This window comes from Coenobita brevimanus, chromosome 110 (assembly GCF_032717465.1).
Source record: "Coenobita brevimanus isolate Jiangsu-jjx chromosome 110, ASM3271746v2, whole genome shotgun sequence".
Lineage (NCBI taxonomy): Eukaryota > Metazoa > Arthropoda > Malacostraca > Decapoda > Coenobitidae > Coenobita > Coenobita brevimanus.
The window spans coordinates 32,332,422-32,352,163 of NC_137063.1; the positions used below are offsets into that span (position 1 = coordinate 32,332,422).

At 45.1% G+C, this 19,742-nt stretch overlaps 1 protein-coding gene across 1 annotated transcript in view; it reads right to left on the reverse strand.

Moving 5' to 3' along the window:
• The window catches only part of LOC145417423 (nuclear pore complex protein Nup93-like), a 585,659-nt gene that overhangs the window by 139,573 nt on the left and 426,344 nt on the right, over nucleotides 1–19,742 (reverse strand). The window contains exons 4-5 of the mRNA XM_080286106.1: nucleotides 19,275–19,445; nucleotides 6,747–6,886 (exon numbers count right to left, since the gene is read on the reverse strand). Of these exons, the coding sequence (XP_080142232.1) occupies nucleotides 6,747–6,886; nucleotides 19,275–19,445 (311 nt within the window). The remainder of the gene's footprint in view (nucleotides 1–6,746; nucleotides 6,887–19,274; nucleotides 19,446–19,742) is intronic.

Sequence of the window (19,742 nt, forward strand, 5' to 3'; positions counted from 1 at the left end):
TGGTGGTGTATGCAGCTCTCTTGGTCCTCCCTCCATCTCATCACTTCTACCCCCATCCCTCCTCCATCCCAGATATGGGGGCTTCTGCCCAGGCACAAGGGAAAAAATTCCACGGTCAAATTTGCCTATGGAAATTGGTTATGTTGGTATAAATTGTATACCATCATCTTGGGTAGTTTTTGTTCTATGAGATAAGCTAATAAAAACAAATAAAACTTATGAATAAAAGTAAAGAAATGCGGTGAGATTAAAAGTTGTTCAAGTGTAAAAATAGCTTCAAATAACTTCCCAACATTCTAGGTCAAAATTCTGCCCACAATGTGCAAGAGGACAGCATAGGTCTAGATGCAGAATTTTACAAGCTTTCTTGTGGCGTTTTCGGAATTTTGATATGACCAATAGTTTTCGAGTCAATCACCAAAAACTAGAAAAAAATCACCAAGCGTGGCAGGGATGGAGGAGGGGCAGGGGAGGGTTAGGGATGAGGGGAAAAGAGAAATGTGTGTGTGTGTGTGTGTGTGTGTGTGTGTGTGTGAGAGAGAGAGAGAGAGAGAGAGAGAGAGAGCGCGAGCAGGTGAGTGAGTGAGAGAGAGAGAGAGAAAGAGAGAGAGAGCGCGAGCAGGTGAGTGAGAGAGAGAGAGCGAGCAGGTGAGTGAGAGAGAGAGAGAGAGCGCGAGCAGGTGAGTGAGAGAGAGAGAGAGAGCGCGAGCAGGTGAGTGAGAGAGAGAGAGAGAGCGCGAGCAGGTGAGTGAGAGAGAGAGAGAGCGCGAGCAGGTGAGTGAGAGAGAGAGAGAGAGAGCGCGAGCAGGTGAGTGAGAGAGAGAGAGAGAGAGCGCGAGCAGGTGAGTGAGAGAGAGAGAGAGTGTGGGAGGGGGCAGTTGGGTAGTTTGGCTTTCTCTTTTCCTTCCCTGTCCCCCCCCCCCACTCCTGCTCCTCTCCTTACCTGTCCCCCTGCTCTTCCCTTCCCCCCACCCTCCCTCATCCTTCCATCTTTACTCATCACACTACCCAAGTACTTAAACGTACTCACATTCTCCATTCCTTCACCATCCAACCTCACTGCACATTCACTGACTTCACTTCTCTCAAAGACCATAACTTTACTCTTCCCTACATTCACCTTTAGATTCCATTTCTTACACACTCTCCAAACTCATCCACCAAGTCTTGCAGCTCCCCTTCTACTTCACTTAACAATACAGTATCATCTGCAAACAACAGTACAGGGAGTTTCCAAACACTGCCCTCTCTCATTAGGGCTACTCCAACATCCACTGCCCTACCTTGTATCCCTTTTATAACCCCATCCATGTACAGACTGAACAACCATGGAGACATGACACATCCCTGTTTCAACCCAACCTTCAAATAGAAAAGTTCAATCAATTCACTATTCACACGCACTGCAGCCTTAGCACTCTCATACATATTCTTCACAGCATTGAACAACTTCCCATCTACTCCACATATTCTTAATACTTTCCACAATCCTTGTCTATCCACCCTGTCATACGCTTTCTCCAAATCCACAAAGGCCACATACAACTTCTTTCCCTTCTCTAGAAACATTTTCACTAAGGATCAAAGAATGAATATCTGATCCACACAACCTCTTCCCTTCCTAAAGCCTTCCTGTTCTTGTCCAACTAATTCCTCTGTTATTTCCCTAACTCTGTCAATAAGTATCCTACCATATACTTTTCCTATTACACAAAAAAGACAAATGCCCCTATGATTACCACACACTTCTTTTTCCCCTTTTCCTTTGTACAAGGGAATAATTATACCTGACTTCCAATCCTCTGGGACTCTACCTTCCTCCCAGGCCAATCTGCACATCTTCCACATCCATTCCACTACTATCTCTCCCCCACGATTCAACATTTCACCACACACTCCTTCAATTCCGGAGGTTTTCCCCATTTTGACTTTCTTCATTGCTTCCACAACTTCCATCCTACTGATTTCTTCCTGTCTTCTCATCTCCCTCATTCTCCCAGCTATTCCCCAGCCATTACTTTCATTCTCCATGTTCTCTCCATCTGCTCACTTTTTCCCCGTTCTCGGATAGTAATCTACCATTTTTATCTTTCACTCCCCGACTAACTTCACTGCCACCCTGTCCAACTCTCTTTACCTCTTTCCAGAACATTTTCTTACAGTCCCTCCACTTTACTCTCAAATTCCTTCCAAATTCCTTATCCACTCTCTTCTTACTCTCTCTTACTAATCTTTTCACCTCTCTCTTCCCTCCTCATCCACTCTCTTCTTACTCTCTCTTACTAATCTTTTCATCTCTCTCTTCCTTTCTACATACACCTCTCTCTTCCGTCTCTCAACTTCCACACCCCTATTTCTCATCCATGCATTATATGCTTCCTTTCATGCCACAGCCTGTCTCACCTCTTCATTCCACCATGCTGTTCCTTGCACCCCTTTCATCGTCTCTTCACCTCACACACCACCTCACATGCTGCACATATTTCTTCTGTGAATATCTTGCACACACCTTCCACGTCCCCCATCTGCTCCAATCCATATTTACCCAAACGTTCTTCCACTTCTCTCTTGTATTATGCCTTTTTCTCATCCTCTTGTAACCTTTCCACTCTCCTTGCATCTACTCCTTCCTCCCATCCTTCCCTTCTTCTGTTTCTCCATTTTACTTGGACCTTGATTCTTGAGGTGGTGGTCAGAAAGTCCACTCCTCCAATCTTTATATGCTCTTGCATCCATTACACACCTCCTCATCCTTTCATCCATCTATCTATCTATCTATTACAGACAGACAGATAGATTGTTTGATATACAGACAGACACATAGATAGATAGATAGATAGATAATCAGACAGATAGACTGATAGATAAATTTAACAGATATCATTAGTATTACCATCATCCAAACTCAATTCCCAATTAAATGGAGGTAGCTAAGGCTTAAAAAACTCAGAGGAAACCAAAAGCAGATTCTATCTGCAATATGTCTCTTTTGAGGCTTCAAAATTCACACAGGCTACACAAAAATATTCTAAATTCTAAATAAGCATGAACACTTAAAATGTCTCAATCTCCCCAGCAAACTATTCCTTCTTGCTGAACATATAACAACCATTGCTAAATTAGTTAATACAGTACTGTAAACTAATTAAACATGGCTACAGAGGGGGTGTTAGAATCCAAAAAGAAATGGGAAAACAAAAGTACAAGGTAAAAATAAAATGCTTATGACATGGACAAAAATAATCATTCACAAATCATTCGACACATCAACACACTGCTGATGATGCAGTACTACTTGCAAATACAGACAAGAACTTGGTAGACTAGTGCAGAGTTTTGCTGATGTCTGTGAGCATCATGCCTTTAGAGTAAATGCAGAAGAGAGTAAAGTGATGGTTACTGAGAGAGAAGGTGACTGCCAGTGTGATGTTACAGTGAATGGAGGGAGACTGGAATTGGTGAGAGGGTTCAAATACCTGGGTTGAGTGATAGACAGAGAGGAAAATGTGCAAAAGAAGTGGAAAGTAGAGTGACACAAGGAAGGAAAGTAGCTGGTGTTATGAAGGCCTTGATAAGGAACAGAGGCTTCAGTGTTGCAGCTGCACGAGGCTTATATGAAGGAGTGTTAGTGCCAACTTTAATATATGGATGTGAGACTATGGTATGGCAAGAAAATGAAAAGTCAAGAGTGAGAGCAGTGGAGATGGGACTGCTGAGGAATGTGTGTGGAATACAGAGAGTGGATAGGATACAAAATTGTGATTCGTGAAAGATGTGGAGTGAGGAAGTCTGTGGACACCAGGATCGAAGAGAGTGTACTAAGATAATATGGTCATGTGGAGAGAATGGATAACTATAGAGTGGTGAAAAAGGTATATCTGAGCGAATCTGAAGGAGGGAGGAGGCAAGGTAGGCCAAGGAGAAGATGGAGAGATATGGTGGATGAGTGTGTAAGGAAGAGAGGTTTGGAAGGCGGTGAGGCTAGATAACTGACAAGAGATTGAGCTGGCTGGATGAATACTGTGAGAAGAAGTGCATGATCAGGGATTTGGCACCCCTTTTTAACAAGACGGCGTCTGGATGGACTCTATCAGATACATTTATGTAAAGCTACAGAACGTGGTGAATGTTTTTGGCATATCCGATGAAGCCAGAATTCCAGGGGCTTGAATGATGCGTGAAAGGAAACGTAGCCCATTGGACTGGGCAAATTTGGGCTGTCTGGACATTGCTACTCCTCACCTTGCCCTAGGGAGAGAAAGGAGGTCTGGATGATGATGATGATGATTATAAAAAAAAAATGACAGACTGACAAGCATCAGCCCAACTTACATTTGCCACTAATATATGGAGGGGGTAAACAAAAATCACCTACATCTAAACTATATTTTTTACTATTGTATAATAATGTATAGTGCAAGTTGTTCACAGAAGTAATCTCTGTGGCATGTGAGGTGGAGTGTTGGGTGAGGAAAAGACAAAACGGGGTGCAGCATGAAACAGTATGGTGGAATAAAGAGGTGAGAAAAGCTGTAATGCCAAAGAAGAAAGCATATAGAGAGTGGATGGGAAACAGAGGCATGGGGGAAGTTGAGAGACAGAGTAGAGAGTTATATGTACTGTAGAGAAGGGGAGAAAGGTGAAATGAGTAGTACGAGAGACTAAGAAAAGGAATTTAGAAGGAATTTGAGTGTAAAGTGGGGGGAATGTAGGAAAATGTTCTAAAAGGAGGTTAAGAGAGTAAGACAGGATGATAAAGTAGGTAGTAGGGATGTGAAAGAAAGAAATGGTTGATTGCTCGGGGAGAGGGAAGAAAAAGTGAGCAGATGGAGAGAACACTTTAAGGAACTGTTAATCATACAGAATGAAAGCGACACTAGTGTAAGTGGCTAGGGTATGACTGGGAAAAGGATGGATAAGAGAGGGGAGGAAGAGATCAGTTGGATGGAAGTACTGGAAGCAATGAAGAATATCAAAATAGGGAAAGCCCCTGAAATGGATGGTGTGTGTAGTAAAAAGCTGAAGCACAAGGGAGAGTTAATAGTAGAATGGATATGGAAGATATGCATGCTGACATGGGAGGAAGGTAGAGTCCCAGAGGATTGAAAATCAGGTATAATTATACCCTTGTACAAAGGAAAAGGGGAAAAATAAGTGAGTGGTAACCATAGGTGCATTTGTCTTCTTAATATAATGGGAAAAGTATATAGTAGGATACTCACTGACAGAGTTTGGGATATAACAGAGGAATCTGTTGGAGACAAGCAGGAAGGTTTCACAAAGGGAAGAGATAGTACAGATCAGATATTCATCCTAAGGTGTTTAGTGGAAAAGTTTCTAGAGAAGGGAAAGAAGCTGTATTCTGCTTTCATGGATTTGGAGAAAGCATATGAAGTGGATAAAAAGGAAATGTACAAAATATTAAAAATATACAGAGTAAATGGAGAGTTGTTGAGTGATGTGAACAGTATGTACAAGGGCACTAGGGGATGCATTCCGTGTGGATGGTGAACTGGGTGAATTTTTCTATTTGAATACTGGACTGAAACACAGATGTGTCATGTCTCCTTTTTTGTTCAGTTTGTACATGGATGGAGTTATATAAAAGATTCAAGGTAGGGCAGTGGATGTCGCAGTGGCCCTGATGAGAGAAGGCAGTGTTTGGAAGTTTCCTGTTCTGTTCTTTGCAGATGATACTGTACTGTTACGTGAATATGAAGGAGAGCTGCAAGGCCTGGTGAATGAGTTTGGAAGAGTATGTAAGTAATGGAATCTAAAGGTATGTATAGGGAAAAGTAAAGCTGTGCTCTTCGAGAGAAATGAAGTCACTGAATGCATAGTGAGGTCAGATAGTGAGGAAATGGAAAGTGTGACTGGATTTAAGTACGTGGGTAGTGTCATGTGTAAGGATGAGAGTTTGGAGAATGAAGTGGTTGAAAGGGAACAACAGGGAAGAAAGGTTGCTGGTTCACTGAAAGCAGTGACAAGAAATAGGGAAGTGAGTCTGGAAGTGGGGGCGGGGGAGGAAAGGTCACTGCAAGACAGTATTGCGATTCCCACTCTACTGTAATGCATGGAACCGAAGCTTGGACCATGTTGGATGGACACAAGTCAAGAGTGAGAGCAGTGGAAAAGAGTTGTCTTTGAGGAGTGTGTGGAATTATGTGGAGAGACAGTCTGACAAATAAGCATAAGAAGGGATGTTGTGGTGTGGCTGTGGATGTGACAGAAAGCATTAGGAGAAATACACTGAGGTGGTTTGGCCATGGGAGAGGAGAATGTATGTGACTGAGATGGAAGGGGGGAGAGGGAGGGGAAGACCAAGGATGAGATGGAGGAATGGAGTGGAGAGGTATACAGTACGAGAGAGAAGGGTGTAAGTTGGAGGGAAGGCAGCAAAATGACGAGGGAAAGGGCGACACGGAGGCGATTTTTAAGTGGCCACCCCTTAAGGGATTAAGGCGTCTTGCCTCTAGAGAGATAGTGATAGACACTGTTGTACTATTTATGGGGGTCATTACTCACCATCATCATCCAACCCATATTTCTACTAATATGTGAGTTGAGTCATCATCATCATTTCAACTCACCTGGCCACTAATAAACAAGAAAGTAATAAATGCATTATTCTAACAACCTTGCTGGCCACTAATAATGCATTATTCTATCAACCTAGCTGGCCACTAATAAATGGATAGGTAATACATGAAATTAGTAATTAACAAAACACTTTCCTGCTTGCTCACCAACTCTGGAGGTACGTTCGAGCCTGTGTGACAAGGGCTGCTTGAACTCTAGGAGCTGCACGTGCCTGAGCTGCATCACCACCAATGCTCACTGGCACCTCACTCAGGGTCCCCACCAGTGCCCACAGGTCGTTCACACTCTGGAGAGGTGGGGTGAATCAGTTTCATCATAACCGTACTTTACACTTGAAAAATCGGGCTGGTAGTAAGGGTATAGAACAACCATTTAAGTAGGAGGAACAGAGTGGAGTGGGTAAGGTGAAGGTGAAAACTGATGTACGTACTTACCCTGTACCTAGATGTCACTCACATCTCGGGGAAATGGGGGGTGATGGAAGTGGTCTTGTTAGCATTAACCTAACCCTAATTTAATGTTTTAAAAAATGGGTTCTGGAAGTAAAGGAATTGGAAAAACATTATTATTCTTAACCTATTTCCAACTTGAAGAATTGAACACAGTGTTGCTGGTAGTGTTGCTTGTTCCTGGTATGCCTGACCCTGCATATTCTTCAAACACAGATAAGCTACTACTCCTAAGGGGTCATCCCATATGAGTAGCAGCTCCATTATGTGTGTTATGCTGCATGGGCCTATTCAACAAGAAGGGTATGTGTCATCTGTGATTCCACCCAATCCAAATATAAGCTGATACCTGAGGACAGCTGGGTGATGTCCTGATCTAAGTCTAGCTAGGTAAACCCTAATCTTCTGTATTTAAGGATATCTCCAATGGGTGGACATTATGAGACGGGGGGCTTGTAATACAATTTTATGATTGAGGCATTGTGCTGCCCTGCACATGATATGAATAAGTATGTAATTCTTCATTTCTAGTGTGGGAATGTCTGAAAATGGGATGCTGTTGAAAAGGGTGTGGTAATGTCTGTATGAAGACTGCTTTATGTGCCTAGTTGTGTTGTGAGGCTTCATTAAGTAATGACAGGGGCAATGTGTTAGCACAGTCTACCACATAGAACTGTGTGCCTCTCATAAAGATATTCTCCAACAGGGAGGGCTTTATTAAGCGTAGGTGAGCTGCGGGAGTAGTTCTGGTGCAGGCCGTAATGATGCACAGGGCACCATTCTGTACAGTCTGTAAGGTATTGTAGTGGATGTTAGATAAGATGGAGATCCATGCCAAGAGGCTTAGGACATCACTGGTCTAATCTACTGTCTGAAGAGTAGGGAAAGTGTTTCTTTTTTGCTGCCTAAAGTCTGTCCAGGTAAATAGTTGGAGTTTAATTAGCATGTGGGTGCTCCACCCTTTGATGTCATCTATATGGTCCTTGAAGGTGAGTTCAGTGTCATGTCATTCAAAGGACTTTAGTGGAGGAGTTGTTGTTGTTGTTGTTGTTGTTGTTGTTGCTGCTGCTGCTCAATCCCTACCTGTCTGACCAAGCAGACCCACTGACTGCACGCAAGCAACTGCTCCTATGGGGCTGTCCCACAGGTTCTCTACATGGTTGATGTTGTGTCTGTATCATAGTGTAGCATGTGCTATGCAATGTTCCATTTTGTGTATAATGTTGTGTGGGCCTATTCTAGAAACTAGGTGATTCCAATCAATCCAACTCTAAGCTGGTGGCTGATGAGGGCTAGGCAATATCTTGTTTTTAAGCCTAGCTAGATGGAAGTCAATCGTATCTATTAACCTCCATCCTTTGGGGGGATTACACCATGTGTCTTATCTCCTTATGGGGCAGAATGCTGAAATTGGCTGTTTCATCATCTTCACAAACTCTTATCTCAGCAACCACACCACTTAGAACAATCAGTTAACTATCAAATAGTCAACAACCCCTCCCCTTTCCAATGCAACTTTCCTCAGGCTACTAGACAAAGTCACTGAGGAGCTAGGATGTGAAGAATAGAGGTACCTTTGGCCTGTGCACAAAGGCTGAATTCAGGTGTGCACGACTGTAGCCTAGGCTGGCTGCCGTGTGCTGCTCGCTCTCACTTCTGCGTTGCCTCCCCACACATATCCCCAGCCATGGAGCATGTTTCAATCACCCCTATACACGTGGCTCTTACCATTTCGCCTGTTTTTGAGCCATTCCAAAATGACGCAGTGCCCGATGGTGTCCACGGGGTAAAATCTTACAAATATAAAGACAGTACAAGTAATCCCTGAATGAAAATCACACTTCTTTCTAAAACTGCTTTTTTTCACTTTGCTTCACTATAATAACTTAGTGCTTATATCTCTTACTCTGTTAAACACATATTTTTTCTCTTATAGCTTCCTTTCAGAAAGCTTCACTATAATAACTTAGTGCTCATATCTCTTACTCTGTTAAACACAAATTTTTTCTCTTATAGCCTCCTTTCAGAAAGCTTCCTTATAGCTTTCTTTCAGAAAATAACATATAAAAGGCATTTACTTTCTATCCACACTCTTTAATGAAGAAATCACTTATCCACTTATATGTACAGCATATTTTTCCTAGAAAAAACATTTACAAATATCACATACAAATATCTCTGTTGTAAAATATATACATGGCACTGTAATAATCCTTTTTTGCCTTATTTCACTATCATAACACTGCATAGGATAGGATACGGAATAATGTGATTCGTGAAAGATGTGGAGTGAGGAATATATACAGTGCTCGTCAGAAGTATTCAGCGTTGTCCGCCGGGCGCGCAATACTTATGGCCCAAAAAGAATCACCCATTTTTGGGGGTAAGAATTGAGCCACAAGTTTGAGCTCCGAGCATGACGTCACGGTAGCCTGAGGCCTTCCGACGCGCTGGTTGGTTCCCGCCTCAGTCGCCCACGGGCTGCCTGAGAGAGAGGAACTCCGCCGAGTGTCCCTCTCAAATTGCGCCATTTTTTACCGAGTGTCCCGCAGTGTTTTGGCCTTCAAAACTTTGTTATGGCACCTACCCGTGAACTATCGAGTGAAATCATATCCCAGATCATTGCTCTAAAGGAGGCAGGCCACCAGACAAAGGAAATTAGTGAATTGGTTGGTGTGGCACGATCGACAGTGCGTCGTTGGTGTGCGCGGTTTCGGGAGGAAAACAGTGGTGAACTTCCCACAAAGAAACCGAGGTCTGGTAGGCCTAGGAAAACTTCCCCAAGGTCTGTTAATGTTTTAAAACGTGCAGTGGAGTTTAATCCTTGTGTGAGTGCAAGGAAAACTAAGGAGAGCAACCCAGAAGTGTTTGGTGAGGTGTCAGTGAGAACAGTGTCTCGTAGGGTGCATGAGCTTGGTTACACAAGTCACAGGCCTGTGAAAAAGCCTCTTCTCTCTAGCAGCCAGAGAATTCGTAGGCTTGCCTTTGCTAATAAATATCTAAATTGGGGTGAGGAGCAATGGTTGTCAGTGTTGTGGTCTGATGAGGCAACGTTTAGTGTTACCTGTAACAGAGGAGCACGCAAAGGTAGTGACCCACTTGACCCACGGTATGTAGAAAGCACAGTTAAACATCATGATTCACTCATGGTATGGGGTTGTTTTTCAGGGAAGGGTTTGGGGAAGCTTGTTGTACTTCCCAAGAACCTCAGAGTGAATCAGGATGTTTACCTGGAGCTTCTGTGTGATCATTTACCAAACTCCTTCGAGCTAACAGGTGCACGAGTGTTTCAGCAGGACGGTGCACCTGCTCACAAGGCCAAATCGGTCACCAATTGGCTTCGTGACTGCGAGGTATCATTCATGACAGACTGGCCAGGAAATAGCCCAGACCTCAACCTGACTGAAAACCTCTGGTACCTCGTAAAGAAGAGTCTCCAAGGGAAGGACGTGAGCTCTCTGCCTAAGCTGGAAGCCGCCATTCGTGACTCCTGGGACAAAATACCCCTCCAGCACCTCAGGAGCCTCGCCCTTTCACTTCCAAGACGTCTCAGGTCCGTGAAGAAGGGTAAAGGATACCCTACGAAGCACTAAAGGTAAATAAAATGCATTATTTATATGTTTTTTCAATGTTGAAAGGTTTGTTTCTCAGGAGGGACGCAGGGCGCCCCATACTTCTGACGAGCACTGTATATACTGTACAGTATATATTTTTTAAAATAACAGAACGGAGGAAGGAAAAACAAGTAAAAAACAAAAATAATCCATACACCAGATTACTGGTGTCCTCTTGTTAATAAAATATCTGTAACAGTTAGATTTAAACAGCTGTGGGTTGAAATTTGGAGGAAAGCAACTCTGGGGAAGTGAGTTCCAGAGACATGCAGTTCGGGGAATGAAAGAATTCTGATAGGCAGAAGTTCTGCAATATGGCTGAGTGACATTCCAGTCATGAACGCTACCAGATGCCTGTGTGGCACGAGGGAAGGCATGGATAGGTGGCACCATGGACGCAACTTCGTCTGAGCATTTGCCATAAAAATATCTGTAAAATAATGAAAGGGAGGCAACATTCCTTCTTACTTGTAAGGGAGGCAGTTTATTTGTAATGGCAGGGTTGTTAATAATTCTACGTGGACACCAGAATCGAAGAGAGTGTACCAAGATGATATGGTAATGTGGACAGAATGGATGACAAAAGAGTGGTGAAAATTGTATATCTGAGCAAATCTGATGGAGGGAGGAGGCGTGGTAGGCCATGAAGAAGGTGGAGAGATATGGTGGACGAGTGTGTTAGGAAGAGTATGGTGAGGGTAAGGGACTGACAAGAGACTGAGCTGGCTGGATGAATTTTGTATGGAGAAGAGCATGACCAGGGATCTGGCACCCCATTTTAATGTAACAGCGTTCAGATTGACTTTATCGGATAGGTATATACGAAGCTACAGCTTGAGGTGAAACCTTTTGACCTAACAGATGGAGCCAGGATTCTGTGAGCTTGAATGATGACTGAATGGAAACGTGGCCCATTGAACTGGGCAAACTTTGGCTGTTTAGACGCTACTACTCTTCACTCCGCCCTAAGGTGGGAAAGGAGGTCCAGATGATGATGGTGACATAACACTGCACATATCACTTACTGTGTTGAACACTTACTTTTTAAAAATCTCTTATTCTTATTTCTTACACTATGCAAATAACACATGAACAGTCACGTATTTTCTATAATGTATACACGTCACTGTCGTAATTTTTTTTAACCTCATTTCACTATTATAACTTAGTGCACTTATCGCTAACTGAGCTAAACATTTATTTTTCTATTAATCTGTTATTACACAGTTGCAAGGGCTGGTAATCTGTACATGGATGGGGTAATAAAAGAGGTACAAGGTAGGGTAGTGGATGTTGGAGTGGCCCTGGTGAAAGAGGATAGTGTTTGGAAACTCCTTGTACTGTTGTTTGCAGATGATACTGTGTTGTTGAGTGAAGAAGAAGGGGAGCTGCAAGGCTTGGTGGATGAGTTTGAGAGAGTGTGTAAGAAACGGAACCTAGAGGTGAATGTAGGGAAGAGTAAAGTGATGGTCTTTGAGAGAGATAAAGTTAGTGAATGTACAGCGAGGTTGGATGGTGAGGAATTGGAAAATGTGAGTACGTTTAAGTATTTGGGTAGAGTGATGAGTAAGGATGGAGGTTTGGCGGGTGAAGTGCTTGAAAGGGTACAGCAGGGAAGGAAGGTTGCTGGTTCTTTGAAAGCAGTGATGAGAATCAGGGAAGTGAGCATGGAAGTGAAAAAGTTACTACATGACAGTATTGTGATACCAACTCTAACGTACAGAAGTGAAGCTTGGACGTTGTTGGAAGGACACAAGTCAAGAGTGAGAGCAGTGGAAATGAGTTATTTAAGAGGAGCCTGTGGAGTCACGTGGAGAGACAGGCTGACGAATGAGGATATAAAGGAGCGTTGTGGTGTGGATGTGGATGTGATAGGAAGCGTTATGAGGAACACACTGAGGTGGTTTGGCCATGTGGAGAGGATGGAGGGTGAAAGACTGACGAAGAGAGTGTATGTGAATGAGGTGGAGGGAGGAAGAGGGAGGGGGAGGCCAAGGATGAGATGGAGGGATGGGGTGGGGAGGTATATGAGAGAGGGGGGTGTGAGTTGGGAGCAGGGCAGTGAAATGGCGGGGGACAGGGCGACTTGGAGGCGATTTGTTTGTGGCCACCCCAAACGGGATTGAGGCGTCTGGCAATAGATAGATAGATAGATTTATCTTCCATTCATGCTAATTATTGAAGAAATCGCTTATCTACATAAATGCAAGTCTTATTATTCTACAAGTAAATATTTACAAATGGCTATACATGCATACCCCAGTTTAACGACATAACTGGTTAGGTAAAACCTCATCGTTAGGCGGGGTATTTTATATCAAGGTACTTTTAACATGTAAAATAATGTGGAGCATTTACCAACCCATGGTTTCCCCCCAAACCAAGCCCCAAACTCACCCAAATGAGCCCAAAAACAAATTTAAAGCCAAACTAAATGGCCTAACAGCTGTAAAGGAAGCTAACCTAAGCCTAACACCTGTAAATAACTCACTGAAACCAACAAATAGAGCCAGAAATCATAAGGAATAGGTTTGAAATTATCAAACACCTCTCATCACTTACTTCTTGTAAGTCCATGTCCGGTCCTGGTCATCATCCTTGCTATCCCCCCAAAGGTTAGGGGATATGTGGTGCTCCATACCACTCAATCCTCCTCCTCAAAGCCCTCAAACCCCATCTCTAAGGGATGGTCAGAGGGAGGGGAAGCCTGGCGAGGTGGAGTGATCATAGTGGGAGACTGATGCACTGGCTCTTGAGGTCGCAATGGAGTGCGATGTGATGAGGCAGGTGGTGGCGATGGGGTGTGATGCGATGGCTCAGGTGGTGGCGATGGGGTGCCATGTGATGGCTTAGGCAGTGGTGATGAGGTGCAATGTGATGGCTCTGGGGATGGCGATGGAGTGCAATGCAGTGACAGAGAAGATGGTGAGGGAGAAAGTTGCGATGACCGGTGAGGTGGCAAGGGAGATTGTTGCGATGACTGATGAGGTAGCGATGGAGTCAGATGCAGAGGCTTATGTCGTGGTGAGGGAGACAGAGACAGTGGCCAAAGTGGTGAGGGAGATGGAGGCTGGGGCAAGGAAGGCAGCAATGGAGTGGCGGAGTGCCTTAGTGGAAACACAGGTGATACTGGAGACGAGGATCGGCTGGAGGTTAGGTCCAGCACTACGAGCCGAGCATGTCCTCGGCAGGAGGAGACCCTGGGTGTTTCTCTGTTGGTCAATGGCAGGGGAGATGCTCTGCTGGTTGAAGGCTGGGGAAATGCCCTGCTGGTTGAAGGCTGGGGAGATGTTCTGCTGGTTGAAGGCTGGGGAGATGCTCTGCTTGTCAAGGGCTGGGGAGATCCTTTGTGGCTTGCTAGCATGGTGGGGGCCTGTTTGAAGAAGGCAGTGATTGCTGTCTGCCTGGCCACCCTCTTCTTTTCCTCACGCATTGTCCTGTACACCTGCATTCCCTCCTCCAGTTGATTAGTGGTGTCCTTGCTTCGTCCTGGGAGAGGGTCATGTCTGCGCATCAGTGCAATTATTTCATCCAGCTTCGTTAACATCTCCTTCAGAATTGTAATACTGAGGGCATAGACTTCAGGGTCGACCTCCTCCACCCGTGCCTCTTGGTGCGCTCGCTTAATCTCCGTATTGAGGAGCTCCTTGTTGCTGAACTCCTCCCTGTGGCTTTCGAGAACCTCCTTCACATCATCCTCATCGACCTCCCCGAAGCCCACCTCGTGAGACAATTCCACTATGTCCTGCCACACACACTGCACCGGCGGAGCTTGCACACCCTCGGGTAAGCCAGTGTATGTGTGCACGCACTCTGGCCACAGCTTCCACCCCACACCATTCATGGTGGGCTGGCTAACTTCATGCCATGCTACAGTGATGTTCTCTAGGGCATGGCAAATATTGTAACCATTCTTGAACTGCTGCACTGTTGTCTTATTGTCATTCTCACAGGCCCTTACCAACTGCTGCACAGTGCAGCAGAGATAGTATGCTATGAATGCAGCAATCACCCCTTGGTCCATGGGTTGCAACAAGGATGTGGTGTGGTGGTGGTGGTGGGGGAGGGGGGCTGGAACAGCACCTCTATGTTGCTTGCCCATTCCTTCATCGCAGAAGGGTGGCTAGGCGCGTTGTCTACTATCATGAGAAATCTGATCGCCAAATTCTCCCGCGAGGCATACCTCTTCAGGACACAAGAGAGGTACACGTGGATATGACGAACAGATATTGGAAGTCAGCCAGACTTGCTGGTTTGACATCCAAATCACCCCAAGGTTCTCTTTAACATACCCCACCAGAGTCCTGAGGTTCTCAGAGTGGTAGACAAGGAGTGGCTTCAACCTGAGGTCACCCTCAGCGTTGTCCCCCAGCAGGAGTGTAAGCCAGTCCTTCGAGGCCTTGACCCCTGGCGTAGACTTTTCCTCTGTTGCAAGGAATGTCTCTGGGGACATTCTCTTCCAAAAGAGCCCAGTCTCATCAAATTTCAAAACCTGCTTCGCACTGTAGCCACTCTCTGCGATGATGCATTTCAGTTTGCCAGGAAACACTGCCGCCGCCGCTGTATCTGCACTTGCCACCTCACCGTACATCTTTACGTGGTGGAGATTAGCTTGCTTCTTGAACCAGCTAAACCACCCATGGCTAGCCTTGAAGGTCTTGCTAGCATCAAGATCCCGCCTCACCTTGATTTCCTCCCATAGCGAGAGAACCTTAGTGCATATAATTGCTTGGCTCATGGGTGTCTTCCGCCGATTCTGATCCTCCACCCACGTAAGCAGCATCTGCTCTAGCTCCTCCATCGCAAGCTCTCACTGGCGGTTGACATGGGAGGCGGATAAGGTTGCAACCTCCCCACCAGCAGCCTTAATGGCTTCCTTCTCCTTGATGATGGTGGAGACAGTCGACTGGGCCAGGTGGAGAGCTGAAGCAATAGCACACACACCTTCACCTTTGTTGTGGCACTTATGAATATCTAGCTGTACCTCTAGTGACGCAGTCTTAAGCACACGCTTTGTGGGAACATCACCAGCACCAACACTTGCAGGCTACTTACCACCCTGACTAGGGTCTCCACTAGCACCACCACTAGCCCCACCGCATGCAGAACCCTTACCAGACATGATCACACTTATTTATGCTAAAATTCATACAAAATTGCACTCCACACACGATTAGTATCACTGTTCTACTCATGGCACTGGTCGTACTCAGTTACGATGCACTAAAACAGCGGCTTGTTTAATGTTGGTGGTGCAACATGATGCAGGATGGGTGGGCGTAAGAGAGTTCCTAACTCTGAGGTGGCCAGTGCGAGAAGAACGATATGGATAAGCGTAGGGTAATCGATGGCTGTGGGTCTGTGCGAGTGTTTCTGCGCGTCCTGGGAGGCGGGCGGGGTCAGCTGGCTGCGAGAATGTGCATGATTCAAAACTTCGGCCTATCGCCTGTGGATGTGACGTCTGAGGGCCCATCGTTAACCCAGGGAATGGCCATCATGTAACAGGGTTTAGTGGAATTTGTACTCCCATCACTAAGCCGGGGTATGGTATATCGGGGTATTACTGTACTATGTACACACGTGACCATCCATCCATCCATCATCCAATCCCATGTCACCCCATGAGCTGTGTAGATGCCTGGGGCTAGGCAAGTTGGTCCTGACATTTAAGATGAGCGTGACCAGCTTCACTCATCCCTGAGTGGAATTACATGAGCGATATACCCCAACCACCCCCTGGATATGAACCTACACAGGCTCAATCCGATTAGAGCGCCTTAATTACCCACTAAATAACAAGGCATCATAATTTGGTTATATGGTTACCACGCAGCACAGTAAATGCTTTCCTGCTGCACAGGAAACCATTTGGCTTGTCACTCAGTGTGGCACTGCCCATTGGCAGAAGGAAGAGGAAAGAATGAAGGAAAGAAAGACGGAAGAGGAAGGAAGGAAGAGAAGAAAGGGCAGATATACACTTCACTGACGTAAATACGAGGTGCTACCCAAAAGTTCCAGTAATTTGAACAGAGAGAGCCAACTGTTTGCAGTTTTGCCTTTTGCCACTAGGAGGAGTCAGCAGCACCTCTTGCACATCAGTGTGGCCCCAGCCATGTCCATGAGCAGACGTGTTGTTGAGCTACGCTTGCTATTCTAACATGGTGTGTAGGTGGGTTGGTGATTTTGCAATGACGGACTAATGGCGCGGCAATGTCAAGTCGATGCTAATCATTTTCTTCAATATCCAAGGGATTGTTTACAAGGAATTTGTCCCATCCAGTCAATCTGTCAACAGAAAGTTTTACTGTGAAGTTTTGCAGTGTCTGAGGGAGAACATCTGCTGCAAACGTCCAGAACAGTGGAAGAACAAGGACTGGGTCCTGCATCATGACAATATCCCCACCACCACATCAACTGTTGTCTGGCAGTTCCTGGCTTCCACTAACATGGTAGTCATTCCCCACCCACCCTATTCACCTGACTTTGCCCCCTGTGACTTTTTCCAGTTTCACAAGCTAAAATTGCGACTGAAAGGGTGTCGATTGACTTGATTGAGGAGATCCAGGAAGAATCACAGGAGGTGCTCATGACCGTCACGCCTGAAGCCTTCCAAGGATGCATGGACTCATGGAAAAAATGCCAGGACCACTGTATACATGCCCAAGGGGACTATTTCGAAGTTGACAGTGAGAACTAGGAGGTAAAGTAACTTATTTTCCTACAACATTCAACTTACTGGAACTTTTGGGCAGCACTTTGTATGTGCTGTATCAAACATATCACTGATGCTGACATTTTGCACATCACCTGCTACTTGCAGGTCACTTGCGCACAATATTTTCTAACGTTACTGTTGTAAACTACATACAAACATCACTGTTTTACACTACTTACACTGTGGGGGGGGGGGGAATCACTTTTCTCCAGGAAAGGCATCGTACTAAAGAAGGGGAGTCATGTTCTCCACATATGTCTCATCTGCTGATGATGGCTTATGGCTCCATAACAGAAAGACTAATATGTCCAATTTACACCTTATAGCATTATCACTAAGCCCCTTTCTTGAGGGCATTGTTGTTGTTGTTGTTGGGGGGGGGGGGGGGGCATTCAGGCAAGGAACTGAATGTTGCCACTTTGTAAATTTACCAGTACAAAGGCAAGCATGTGACTGATGCTTCCCAATATGCACTCAACTGACTGCAATGAGATACAAGTGGCCTCTTCAAGCTACAGTGCAGGAGTGATTGCATGATACGTCATGTCCCAATGAGTCTAGAACCCATCATCACGTGATACCTTGTGACCTGAAAGATGAGGGTTATGGGCACCTCTGAAGAAAGGATGTCAGGAGGAAGGCTTGTAACATAGTGTTCTGATCGAGGGTGTTGTATTGCCCTGCGTGTGAAGTGAGTACATAGGTGTGTGGCACAAGTGTGTGGAGGGGGTAAGTGGCAAAAGTACAATATTTTTTTATGTATGATGTTTTGGGAGTACTTGTGCTCACGTTGGTGATGAGTGTGGTGGTGGAGGATCTGAATGGAGTAAATGTAAGCCTGTTGTCCTCAACCCATGCCTGAAGTGTGTTGAGATTGTTTGGTTGTAGTGTGCAGGCTGTGTATGAGATTGTTATGGTAATGTCATATGCATATGAGGTAACGTTTAAGGGCAGCTGGGGTGTAGGAATGTCATTCATGTAACTACAGGCTAAAGAGTGTGGGCGAAAGAACTTAACCCTGTGGAACTTCCTTAGAAAAGTTTCCTGTTCGTGATGTCTTTTCCTGAAGCGTAATATGTGCTTGTCTATCAGATAACGGGTTGGTATGCCAGTGTCTGGTGCTTTTTTTCATGTTTGTATCTGTGTCAGAATAGCAAAGGTAGGATGCAGAAATAGGTACAGTATGTACATAGAAGAAACAATGACGGGAGTTGGAAAATTTGGGGAGTGAGCAAATGATGCAGGTAAGTCAGCACCATCATTGCCCAAATTCATATGAAAAAAATGGGGTGGGTAGGATCCACATATAAGTAAATGGAGGCCTATTAGCTGAAAATGCACCAACAGAAAGAAGTGGGTTAAGTGGGGTCAGTTATTGAAGGTGGTGGGTAAGCCATCATCCTACTCATATTCCCCTCCCCCCCCCCATCAAAAAAGATGAGTAGGAACCAGATATATGTAATGGAAAGCATAGAAGTAGCAGACACATCAACAGAATGAAGTGGGGAAAGGTGGGATGAGGCAGTGAGGGAAGTGGGCCACTTCCTGAACTATCTACTATCTATCTACTGCCAGACACCTTAATCCTGTATGGGGTAATCACAAACAAAACGCCTCCATATCACCCTGTCCCCCGCCATTTCACTGTCCTCCCCCCAACTCACACAACCCTCTCTCATATACCTCTCCACTCCATCCCATCCTCGACCTCCCCCTAAGTACTAAATAGCAGTGGCATGAAAGTTAGTAACTTTCGTTAAATTATAGGTGTGAGTTTCCTTGGTTGCTAGTCACACTAACCCTCCAGTCTGACTGCACTTACCATCAATCAAGCAAAGAGGGGTTAGGGATCCTTGTCAGGCTGGGAAAACAATACAAAAAACATGCTGTGCTCACCTGATCCCCCATGGTCTCCGCTGCAGTCGTGAGCAACTGAGCTAGATTTGGCCTGATGCCTCCTTGTAGCACTTCCTGGTTATACTGCTTCACCACCCTAGCATATGCTGTCTCCTCACTGCTAAGGCTACTCCCACTGCCTCCACCATGACTACGACCCACCACACTCTCCTGTGGCCAACATAAGGACATTATGCTTTGGTTGTTACATCTCAGTCATTCTGGTTAGTTTAGTTATAATTAGGGTACTTTAGTTCTGGTAAGGTTACATTAGTTCAACTCAGATTAATTTAGTTCTGGTTTAATCAAGATATGTTTGGTTAGGTCAACATATGGTGGGTAGGGTTAGGCCTGGTTAGGCTCTCAGGTTAGAAACTCATGAAAGGTAAGGTTAGGCTAGGTTAAGGTAAGTCAGGCTACATCATCAAAGGTGGAATAAGGTTAGGCTAGGTCATCATATGAAATGTC